General features: G+C 48.9%; 1 protein-coding gene across 1 annotated transcript in view; it reads right to left on the bottom strand.

Annotated features, from left to right (window-relative positions):
- The window catches only part of LOC120952859 (uncharacterized), a 33,516-nt gene extending 21,276 nt beyond the window's left edge, over nucleotides 1-12,240 (bottom strand). The window contains exons 1-2 of the mRNA XM_049607328.1: nucleotides 11,502-12,240; nucleotides 11,222-11,384 (exon numbers count right to left, since the gene is read on the bottom strand). Of these exons, the coding sequence (XP_049463285.1) occupies nucleotides 11,222-11,384; nucleotides 11,502-11,588 (250 nt within the window). The 5' untranslated portion in view covers nucleotides 11,589-12,240. The remainder of the gene's footprint in view (nucleotides 1-11,221; nucleotides 11,385-11,501) is intronic.
- Nucleotides 12,241-12,742: the final 502 nt, after the last annotated feature.

The following is a 12,742-nucleotide window of genomic DNA, read 5'->3' as shown; positions in this document are numbered from 1 at the left end:
TGGGAATTATCCTCAGCTACATTCATCGGTCGCACTTGTTGCCGATGTGTTGGTTTACTGTTGAATGAGTTGTCACTGCGTTTCGCTGAACCTTGAGCTGATGAAGTATGATGAACGGATGTAGGAGAGAGAAATTATTTATTTTATTTATTTATTTTAATTTTTATAATTATTTGTTTATTACCTTCAATATTTATTATTTATGTTTTTTTCTGAATATTTTTTTTTAAATATTTTAATATTATTAGGAACATGTGTGAAAGACCATAAAGCGTGTGTATTGAACAAGGTATATCAATGAAATAAAAACATGAATATTGTAACCTTAGTCAACTAACAACTGTGTTTGGGAAAAAACATTCAAATTTATTGCGCTTGTCATACATCACTATTAATTAATTTCGCTTGCTTCTTCTTGGAAAAGCCTTAGAAAGGTCAACACATCAAGAAGCTACACATATCAATCAAAAGCATTGCTTGTCATTGAAAATCTCTAACAGTTCAGCAATGGTATGTTTTACACTTGTTTAAAAAGTTTTCCTATTCCCATTTTGTGCTTCCCGTTCCATTGAGAATCATACAAAATTGTATATTATTTACAAATCTGTGGTAGGCGCTGAACATGATCGAACCCCCCTTTAACCCACAACCCAAGTTATGAGATGTAAAAATGTACCCTAACCTCAAGCTTAAATTTTCCCCGGTTTCGATGGACAACAGTTTACAGTGGCACAGGCAGAAATTGCTTTTGCCGATTTCCCAGAAGTCGAACCTCATGCTCATCGGTCTGGTTTCGGTTCACTGGGTTTTAATTAGATTCGTCAGTAATTACCATCAACCACCGTCTGTCGCCAACAGCACCCCTCGCCCATCGCACCATACTCCAAGAGAAAAAGCATGGCAAAGTGAAGCACTGGTTGACCGACAGGACAGTTCGTCGCTAGGTGTAACAGTAGCAGCAAACACGTTCTGTCTGACGCGTGCAATCAGTTTCCCGGACTCCCCGTTTATCAATATGATTTGTGTTGAGGTGCACACACCGGCATACCGGAATGTAAAGGTGAACTCGTTTTTGGCGTGACGCGGCAAGTAAGACACCCAGATAGCTGGCTTCCAAACCGAGCCAGACACTTCTGGCGTTTCTTCGTGCGCGGTCGTACCGCATATTGAACAACGATAAATTACTCGTCGCGCTAATAATCATCTTCATGCCAGTCGCACGCCCTGCCCAAGTACGATACGCCGTATTATAATTTAAAAGCCCTCCCCTTCCTTTTCACCATCATCACCAGCCCCCGTGCGAAGGGTTGTGTAGGATGATAAAATTTTATCAATTTACACACCCCAATGACACCGTTATGTTTATTTATTTTTCGCGGTTGCCCCTTTCTCGAGAGACAAAAGCAGCGGCCCTAGCGCTAATGTTACAAACTACGTCGCCGGCAAACTGGTTCCTCGGCGAAGGGGGGAAAACCCGCAAACCCGGCGATGCGTTACGAGCTATTTATTGTTTTCTCATTGTTGTGCTTCGAAAAACGATAAAAATAGTAAAATAGTCAACGGTGTGCACGGTTGGTGCACGGACCGGGTGTTGTCTCAGGTGTTGCTGCATACGATACGGCGGGTTGGTTTAGACGATTGGTTCGCTACGAGCAAAATAGACATTTTGACGTTTCGATAGTACAGCGTGGGGTGATACAGCCGTTACACTCTACCGTTGCCTTTGTGCTTTGATTAGTGAATCCGAATGTTTATAAACGAGCCCGTTTAACCAACATCAACCTTCGTGTCACTTCAACCGCTTTCAAATGCTTCGTTCCATTCGCTTCCGTTGGCACGCTACCAGTGTAAAATCATGCGCCGAAAGGAAACAACACCAAAAGACACAGACATTTTCAGTACAAAAACACACACAGCACCTTCTTCCCACACAGTTGGCCACTCGGTTACACAGCAGCACCGTAGCCGTCACGGTGGGGCTGTAAGTCATCTTGCTCGATTGAAGTTTTGCAAGCTGGTCTGACAACCGACGATGCATATGCCGGCTTCAAACGAACCGGATTGCCGGGATGGAACAGAAACTTGATCCACTAGCACTGCACCAGTATCCATTTGCTTTGATGAGCAGCAGCGACCTGCTCCGAGCAGCGTGTGCCGCCGCGGTGGCAACAATCGTTTGCAAACCACGCAAACGCGTCAATGTGAAGATCAAAATATTTATGCAAAAGCGGTCGCATCCAGCCCGGGGGGTTTTGCAGCGATTCGGCACGGCAGGGCGTAAGCGTGGTAGAAGAAAGCGAAACACACATAAAAAGACACACAAACTGTGTGTCATGCTGTGGGCGGGTGTGGTGGCTCAGGAGTGCACGCTGGAAAAGGATTGACGCTGACGCTTTGTCGATTGCATTCGGCCGTGTTGTGGGGCGTTCCGTTCCGTGGGGTTATTTACTTAATTGCTTAATTAACATTGCATGATTTGTCGATTGACTGTGGCTAAGTGGGGAACACCATTGCGCCGCATCTTTTGGATGAGGTACGATAATGGTTGTGCACTGTGCCGATGTGGTTATGACATATTTAAATATTTGATAGTTGACAAAGATGTTCCTGTTCATACGCACCTTCATTATTTTGTTTTGATGTAAGATAAATACTAAAACATACTCTAGCGTGCATAGATTTGTGTGTTAATATGATATTTAGAATTTCTTGTAACGACTAAATTAATTGATATATTAATTTAATGTACTTTAAATGTTCAATCTTGGCCTAGCAGACATGTGTTCATGTTTTTTTAAACTATCCAAACCCGTTTTTTACTCTAACCATTTCAATACAGCGCTAAACATGCGCCATTCCGTCTTATCTTATCATTATCTATGAACATTGTGAAGCAATGAACTAAATAATATGGATAAGAAAACACAACACAGTCAAAACTGATTCATTCAAACACATTTTGCCCACCCTGTGTATTGTAAACATTTTTGATTATTCTTTCCAAAACACTTCCACGTTACAGATTCTTACGTCGACACATCGCACAGCCCGAGCCAACACCTTCAAATGTGGTCATTGCTAACCGGTAATGCAATTCATCCCCGAAATGACCATCTCCGCACCGACGAAATGATCCAGATCACTCACGGCCCAAAAGCAGTCCGGGGTTGCTGCTCTCGCGCCCCGTTCCGCCAGTTGCTAGAAGCTGAACGCAACATTCATCCCTCCTTATCCGCCACCGCGGCCAGCCGAAGTATCGCGGCACGGTCGTGAACTTGGTTTATTTCGATGTTCGGCTGCAATGTTCACCAGCAGCCGGTTCAGCCGTTTGGGCGCAATAACGGGGCGCCGTTCCGAATGCCGGATGAGCTGATGCGGACGACGATGAAGGCGATAGCGTTTGTGCAACTGCGCTCCTGGTCGATGAAGTTCATTTCACTATGTGTGAGAGTTTTGATTGTTTGGGTCCATTTGATTTTATTGGTTGGCAAGCGGAGGCGGAATGAATTTACCATTTGAAGATAACACAAAAACGCAGACATCAATTGAAGCCCGGAGACGGTACGGTAAATGTGTTCATTATTGCACCCGACTGTGGTAATGTGTTATGCGTCCAGTAAAATTAAATGAAGCTGTACAGCAACAGGTACAGGGCACGGCATTCCCGAAAACCAGCACGCTGCATGCAATAACCAATTACTTCGCGGCAGCACAATAAACCACCGACTGCAAAGCGCATCGTATGTTTTGTTGTGGGTCAGTCAGACATTTATCTTGCTAACCCCACCCGCAACCGCCACTTACGGTGGATCTTCCTTCATTTCCCCATTTGCAATGAAGACTCATTAGTATGGCTCCGGTGCAGCACATAAAGTACGCGCGGCGAGAACACGCTCGCATTACGGCGCCTGCATACGGAACCGTCGGTGGATTAACTGCCAAAGGTGGCCAGTACGGTGCCTGCGAACAGAACCGTCCATCCTCGCCGCACCATTCACAGCCATCGCTTGGACGTGATGGAAAGAAATCCAGAAGAAAATATCACACATACGAGGGGGGACGTTATTTATGTGCCTGTAGCCAGGCCAGTTGCTTATGATTGCACTTTTACGAGTGGTCTCTGGTTTGGGGGTCGATGTTGTTGTTTGGGTTTTTTGTTTGCTTCTTCTTTTTGCTGCTGATTCCCTCTCTCGCTCGGTATTTTCGTACGATCAGCACACGATCATCATCGACATGATCTTTTACGTCGTTGCTTAATCGGTTGGATGACGATGATCATCTTTCATCGATCGGGCGTTGCGTGCAGACGTAGCGTACCATAACACAACGTAGGTTTTACCATATTTCTTCACATCAACATCCTTCTGTGGCTGGCTTCATTTACCAGCACGGAACCAGCCGCGCGTTTGGTCACGACACCTACACCCCCCAAAAAACCTTTGACCAACTAATTTCACCGCAATTTGTACCTTGCTTTAATTCATCGCGAATGTCAGGAAGCCACTTTAAACCGTTTCACACACCGTAAATCGCCCGCTTTGCCCGGACGCGGACTGGACGGGTCGATGCACTGCCACACCCGGTACGTCTCTTGGTGGGCAGCAAAATTGGTCCTTTTTGCTCGTTTTTTATTTTTGCTGCAGAGGCGCTAATTACTATTTATTGCACGGAGGCCTTATTTTCGTCGTCTCCAAATGTTGCGGCAGGCCTCGAGAACCCGTGGCTCTACCCCCCCACACGCTGGAATGTGCTAACAGCTACCGGGGGTGAGCTGTCGAGCTGTGGCAGAGTGGTTCCGTGCAAACACCGTGAGCGGTAAGCAATTTGCTGCCGGCTTGCACCATAGTTGCCATTACCCAGCCGTACTTCATCCCACCCGTGGACAGCAGTCACGCAGCGTTGTGGCCCCAAACCAAAAAAAAGGTGCATTTTATTCATCGATCTGGGGAGCTTTCGTCATGCTGAAGTGCATGCTTTATTTGAATATTTCTTTTGCAACTTGGGGTAGTGTGGCTGGGATTTTGTTTATTTGCGCCAGCTAAAGGGTAGGAAGGCATCGTCAACGAAACCGAACTTGCACTCTGACACATTCCAACGCTCAAGCTATCCGATATTGCTGCAGTTGCTTTGCTTTAAGCTCCAAGTTCCGCTCGAATGCAAATCCCATCGTTTCGATATCCTATTCGAAAATCATGCTTTACACCCCCCCTTGGAGGTTGACATGTAATGGCACCAGCAAAGTTCACAGCTTAATGAATTCCACTTCATCCTGTTCACGCCCCGAGCATCCCGGGGTAGCGCAGGTTCACCCGGTAGGTGGTGAGCGTGCAGTGGTATCGTATCGTTTTCCTTTCGGGCATCCCACCAAATGCTATCTGCTCGTAGGTTAGCTTTGTGCTGGCTGCTCCGCGGCAAGAACTTCATTTGATCCGTGTGGTCGATAAGGAACAGAAAGCGATATCCAAAACCGATCCGGGGTTTTGCTGAACATTCCTACCTGTGCCATTCACTCCAGTGCAACGTCACCAAACTTCGTGCATCATTTAGTGTACACTGCACAATGTACAGCAGGTTCATGTGCACAGTTTGCGGTTTTGCTTCAGCCATGGGTGAGAGTTGAAGGTTGGAAGATGGACAAACACTGCCTTAGGTTAGGGGATGGTAGGGCATGTGTAGTAGACCAGCCAACGAAGCGATGTGGCTCAATGTGGCTCGAACCATACTGTAATACATTCTGCTGACACCGAAGGTGACTTTTAGCTGGCTGGCCGATAATGCAATGAATTATTATTGGAGCCGTTTTTTGGTGAGCACAGGCACAGCACGATTCAACCTTTTCTTTCCACTATCTGTTTCGCTTAAACATCTCAGGACTTTATTATACGGTGAAAGCACGTCCTAGCTGATTGGACTTTTTTGTTGCTCTTTTTTTTGCTTCCTTTTCAGCCATTGTGAGTGTGAGTGTGTGCACTGTAAGAAAGCTCTCCCGTAGCGCAAGGTTCCGCTGTAAATGGACTCCAGCTTAGGAAGTGCCAAGAAAAATATCATCCCACACAAAAGAACAACAATGGAAACCGATACATTTTGGAGCATTTGGTTGTTTTTTCGTCCGTCTTTCTCTCTCTCACACATTATCTCTTTGTGTTGGCCAGATTTTGGAGCAAACGGGCTGGGACAGTAGTTCCTGCTTTTATCTTTCTTGTGTGCATCGATCGAAGGACAGGAACAACACCCAACCGATGGGAAAGATTTTCAGTTTATATATGTCATAAAGTTGCAAAATTAAACTTCGATTTCATGTGCGTCCAGCGTCCCCCTCCCCACCGGTGGTGACCTATTTAGTCGAACGTACTTCATATCGAACTAGCCCTATTAAAACTAGGAACGATGGTAATAAAGTTCAATTGATTTATTCTTATTCGGACGCTGAGACACGCGCGGGAACCTCGGGTGCACGGGCAAAAGCGGCAAAGAACTTGTTTCTAATGCAGTACCACAGCGAGCACTCGGTACCAGCTGGTAATGATGATTTATGACGGACCTGATAAAACCCCCCGCGCGCGCTCGCGTTCCGAGGTTAATGTTTTTCCACTTCCCGGCATACCGGACCAGCGGCCAGCGGATCTTAAGCGGATGCTGCTCGATCAAGCTGTGCTGGGTGGATAGTGTAACTAATATCCATCCCACTCCCCCGACATTATCCCGCGTCCGAGTAGGCCAGTCGATTTAATGGCACTCGGGGGCAACAAATGGTTTGGCTCTTCGGACACGGTTCCAGTGGTTGAAATCCAACAATGGTACCGCTGCGCTACCAGTCCAGATCTTTGGGACGCTTGTGCGTGGAGGCACGCGGAAGCGGAAAGTGAAAAAGGGACATATGCTGTGTGGTCAGCTCCGGAGTCGGAACTTGAAGTGACCGATAGCAAGAGCAAAGATGGCAAGCGTATCGGACATACGGCTGCTCCTGCTGCTGCTGTTAGCGATCTTGATGATGACCTAAATTTGGCCCGAACTGCAAAGCACCATCACAAAGACGACGCCTGTTCGGTTTGGCGACACACTTGGAAATCTAATCCTCAACCACAGTGGCGTAAGGGACTACCAGGTTCGAGTGGTTCTTTCAATGGTCGGTGAGTGGTGGAAAGTTCGTTGAAAAGCAAGACAGCTGGTGGACTTACACAACCCAACAGCTTCCACCATGCCGAGGAGCGCGTGAGTACATAAATCGATGCAGTTTTATCTTGCTTCCGATGCACCGGCAGCTTAGCCCGTTCACCACAGCCACACACACACACACACCCGCAGGCAATGAGCTTCTGATCGCATTTAGCCACCGTAGAAATGCGGGCTCTTTTCCGAGCCCTGCCCTTGTAAGTTCAACCTCAGCCACCCAGTACTAGGTGGTGCACCGGGGAGTGAATGAAAATCCACTTACGTAGTGATGCAAGAAGCCAACCAACCAAAGGAATCTCGTTGCTTTGCCTGGATGGGAGGAGGTTATAACATTGTTTGCCTCCTGCAAAATGGACCAGATTGCGAGCACGCCAATGGAGTAATGATTCGCACACACATTGCATGCTGAACTACCGCTAGGACAGTATGTCACCAGAGCAAGGCGCGCGTGTGAGAAAGTCTCTGTTTGCTGATTTTAAATCAAATTGCTGCAGATTATGTTTGCCTTTATTTTGTCATTTCTTCAAATATTCAACTTTCTTTTTAATAGAAAATACCAACACAATAAAGGATGCTCTCTTCAGCTGTGTTAGCATACCCTCAGTACCGTTTAATTGTAATCCAGCGTAAGATCCACTTTGCTCAATAGCTTCCCACTGTTGTTCCCTGGTTGCGCTGCGTAATTGATTGGTCTTAAGGCTCTGTTATGAACGTAAAACGCAAAGCTAAACTCTCATGAGTTCACCATTCTGTGCTAGCAAACGATCCAACCCACAACACCCGAGCGTAATGAGCGGATGGTGGGAAATTAAATTAAGCATCTTACGAGCGCAATCCGATCATCGACGGTACATTGGCTTGCATTTTATGGGCCAACACTCAATAGCAAACCCGGGCGTGCCCGGGGGTTCAATAACTACCCACCCCGGAGGGAGATATTCATCGTGCGGGTGCGTTCCTCTACTTCCCCCATTCAACTTCAACGATTAACCCCTCCGACGGTGCAAAGAAGATGCAAATTGTTCATTTTCATAACTTTTCTCCAACAGTGTGCATGAAGTACACTGCTGGTGTGTGTGTGTGTATGTAATGGCTATTACCTTCCCGAGCTACACTGGTTCAGCGATGGCAGATTTATGTGCCACCAGGTAATCGGTTTATTGGCTCGGGAGGAATTTTGTTTTTTTCCTCTCTTTCCCCAGCCGACCTTTGCGGATGCCTTCATCAGCACTCGATGCTGCGCAATGCATGTACGAGAGAATCCGTAGCAAATTCCGGAGCAGCAACACCTACTTCCACAGCAGAACCACCACCGTTCGGCTGGCATATCGCACAGGGAAAGCCCACAGCAACCGGGGGCCTGCATTCCGGCGCCCCGAGTATTGACTGCCGTGCGATGGAACGAATCGAAAAGAAAGCCAATCGCACCGGGCTCTTGCTGAAAGGGAACGTCCTCGGGCCTCGGATCGCATTGAACTCGCGCAAACGCCCTTCGACTGCGACCTCCCCCACCGTATGTGCTGAGAGAGAAAGGAAGGAAGAGGAAGGGTCAAACACACAATTCCAACCAAGTCCGCCGGCGGAGCGGTGGAAAAAGGAAAGCGCAACCAGAGCATATCCAAAATTAATTGTAATTTCCGGCGCGGCCAGCACCTCCGGGCGGCACGAAAGTGCCCCGTGGTGAAATTGCATTTAAATTATCTCACTGCCCTGCTCTGTCTGCCTGCCTGCCTGCCTGCCTGCCTGCCTTGTGGCTGCTTCCGCTCACAACCGAACGAGCAAAACTCGTGTTGCAAAGTTTTTTTCGGGAGCCTCTCCTTTCTTTTGCTTCTATCGAGTGGCCTTCTTCGCTCCGCGATAAAGCGTCACCTTTAAGAGGATGTCTTGATGTTAAAGAATCCATGTTCTTGCTTGCTTCTTGCTTGTTGATGAAGGTGTGCACAGTAAAATGAAACTCAGCAAAGCTCCGGCAAGATATGGAGATGAGTGGTGTGGCAGGTGCGGCGAAGCGGAAAAACAAACTGGACCTGAACGCTACTAGCCGCGCGTCTCTCGAACGAGTTGCCCCCCGGGGGGGGGGGGATCGGCTGCCGTTGAAAATGAATTTTGTCGACCGAAAATCCACCAGCACTGCACGATTCGATACATATTCATCAGGTTTGGGATTAGCGAGCGAGAGAGACCATCAAGCCGGAACAATCGTGCAAGCCCCCCGAAGGTCCCATAACATGCATTACTTGTTGCCGGTTGGTTCTTCAGCATCGCCAAGAAGCACGGTTGGTTGGTAAAGTTATGCAGAAAAAACCCCATATGCCGTGCCGTTGATTGGCATCGAGAGATTTGCTGTGGGATTCCAGCGTCCTGTCCCGTGCGTAACGCATCAACACATTCCATCCCTCTGTTTATCCAGCGTGAGCGCGTCTGAATCGTTTGCATCTTCCTGACATTCCCAGTTTCGGTTTCAGTTTCCACTTCCTACCACACTGTGATACACTTCATCCCACACTCATCCCGAACCGGGAATGAAGTGTGGCGAACGAATCCCTTCGGACACCACGTCTCACGGCTTGCCCGTGGGCGTAACTCATGCGAAGATGCCGCTCACTTGGTGCGTACTTTTGCAAACACTGTTTGCATACGATCCGGTCCATCATGTGCGAGGAAAAAAGATAACCGGAAAATGTTGAACCGAGAGAAGAAAAAAAAAACGGATCCATCAGAACCTACGCTAAGCGAACATTCTCTGCAGAACATTATCGTGTGCGGTGGCGCGCTTGCTCCTAATTCCACCAGCGTCTCCGCAACACATTACGCCCTGCACACCAAATGGGTCATAAGTTATGTTTAATAATGTTGTGGCAGCAGTTTATTCCAACGGCCAAAAGGCTCCCGCTTGACAGCCCGGCCACTGAAGTGGGCTGATGTTTGGGAGCATGCTTTCTGTTTTGCTTTCCGTGCGATTACTCTTTATCCATTTGCTCTTATCCCTCGTCCCGTTTGGGTTATTTTGGGGTTTTCTTTTACCGGTCCAAACCCTGCTGCAACTGGTGCAATCCAATCGGCCCAATTGCTGGGATGGTGGACTCCGCTGTCCCGCTGGCGGTGGTGGTGGTGGTGCAGTTTTGTACATTAAATGTGTCATTGCATGTAAATCAGAGCAGTGAAGCGTTATCCAGCGCACAAATCCGACTGCTTCGTGGCGTTCTCGTACCGTCTGCACTGTGGCTAAGGCGACAGCCAATTTTTGGACATGACGGGCAAACACAACAGCAAAAGAAAACAGTTAACCCAGGTCTGAAACGAAATGCACAAGACCACCTGCCGTGTGCCGTGTGGCCCGTTGCGGCAACGGGTGCAGCCGATGACAGCGCAGTGCAGCAGTTCAGCAGTGGTTCAGGTGTGAAATCGCGCAATCGGTAAGAATGCGGGAAGAATTTTGCACCGTGCAGGTTCGGTGCAAGGAAAAGCTAATGGTTGCTTCCATTGGTCGTTATTAGGGTGAGCTGGCGGAAAGTTTTCGTCAAAGGTCAATGTGACAATGCGGTTGCAACGGCCCCAGTAATGGGTAAAGTTAGCTCGTGTTAATAAGTTTGCTTACATTTGACTCACAAATGAAGCCAGATACCCCCCGAAATAGTACAATGCAACGTGCGAAATCAGCGTGATGCATGCTGAACGGCGACGACGGCGGTGTCTAATCTTTGGACAGTTGGCGTGGTATTTTTGATATCACTAAATAAATTTCGCTTTTAGCCGCAAAGCAAAGACTTACAGCGACATTAAAAACACACTCACCCAAATTGTGGAAAAGAAAAGAAAACACCGAAAACAGTAATGCGTTTAGATGCTCGGGAAATGATACTCGTACAGCCAATCGAGTGAAGTACGCTAAAATGAAGCTCGTCAACGAAGCGCCACGTCGTTTCCGCTCGGAATGGAGCAAGTGCGTTTAGCAAGACATCCGGCGGGGAAGGACAAACAGAAGCAAATCCCTCTCACTCTCTCACTCCATCATCATCATTGTGGTAATGGTACGGTTGCTACTTACACATTTCCTCCCCGAGCACCCAAACCTCGGGCGGCGAGTTGACCTCCACCAGCACGGTCGGTGTGCAGACGAGCAGAACGAGCAGATCGGCGATGCTTAGATTGGTGAGGAAGATGTTGGTCGAGTTGCGCATATCCTTCGTCTTGAGTATGACAATCGGGACCTAAATCGGGGGAGAAGGGACAGAAATGGCATTATGACCTGTCTCCAACCACTACAGTGGAGTTTGAGCACACACTCCCCCCGTTGTCTTGGCCTCATTGGCACCCTTGTAACTCACCATAACGTTGCCGATAACGCCGAGACACATGATAATGATACAGAACACCATCGACGTCGCCCGGATGTACTCCGGAATTTGGGGCATTTCGCTGGAATCGTTAAAGCCAGCGGAAGCGGTCCCATCAGCAGCAGCAGCAGCGGCAAACGCCACCCCTCCATCGAACGGTGCTGGCTCGGTGGTGAGGACGGTAGTGCTGGCACCGAGCAACGACGGCCCCGCTCCTCCCACCGAGCGCGTACCGTTGAGCAGCAAACGCCCGAACCGATTGCCGTAAACGTTACCGGCGTTACTGGCGTTACTGTTGCCCGGGTCAGCATCGAGCGCTTGGGATGCCGCGACGCTGCCGACGTGAATGAGCTGCGACAGCACAATCCATACGACCGTCGCCACTGCCGATCGCCTGCCCGCCGTCCCTGACCTACGCTCCCGAGGCGTCGTTTTGCTCCGCCGTTCACCGGCCCCGAACTGCACACACTCACTGTCCCCACCGAGCGATGGTGCGGCATTCTGCCGCACGCAACAATGCGCCTGTCGCACGACAGCGCTCAGCTGCCCTGCGACAGTCGAGTGCCGCTGGCGGTGGTCCTGCGAGCCGCCCACCACCCAACCGTGCCCGTCCACCAGCGAAAGGACATGGTGGTGGTGGTGGTGGTGGTGTGGGTCACCGACACCTTGCCCACCGCGGGACGCCGGTCGCGCCGGTTGCGAACTGCTTGCGGTAGTCACACTTTGCCTGGCTTATTAACGGCAACGGCAATCTACCCCGTACCGGTTTTCCGCCTCACTACCCCTCCCTCCCTGAAAGTGCTGCGGTGAAGCCTATTCCGCCGCCGCCGCCACAGACAGGAAAAACGGTCGCCTTCGTCGCCGATTTGCTCGATGAATCACGGAAGTTTTGGGCCGTGCGCGATCACACTTCCCGTCGATGATTTGCAGGTTTCTCTTCCGCTGAAACGAAGGTAAAAACGAGGGGGGATTGGGTGTTAAAAACGTGGGGGAGAAAAAAAGGGAAACCAAAAACCAAGACAGTGCTAATGATATATAAAGCGCGTCGGATAAGTGTCTAAATTGCTGGCAGTGCGAGATTGCGATAAACCACTCGCTAATAAGTAACACATTGGAAGCGCAAACGATCGAAACGTGATAAAAGGTGTTTCTCGAAAACTGCCCCCAAGCCGGTAGGGCAATGAAGAAGCTCCGGCAATCCGGTAACACTCTACTATCGCCACCGACTAATA

This window comes from Anopheles coluzzii, chromosome 2 (genome assembly GCF_943734685.1).
Source record: "Anopheles coluzzii chromosome 2, AcolN3, whole genome shotgun sequence".
NCBI classification, from domain to species: Eukaryota; Metazoa; Arthropoda; class Insecta; order Diptera; family Culicidae; genus Anopheles; species Anopheles coluzzii.
This window is presented reverse-complemented; position numbering and strand designations above follow the sequence as displayed.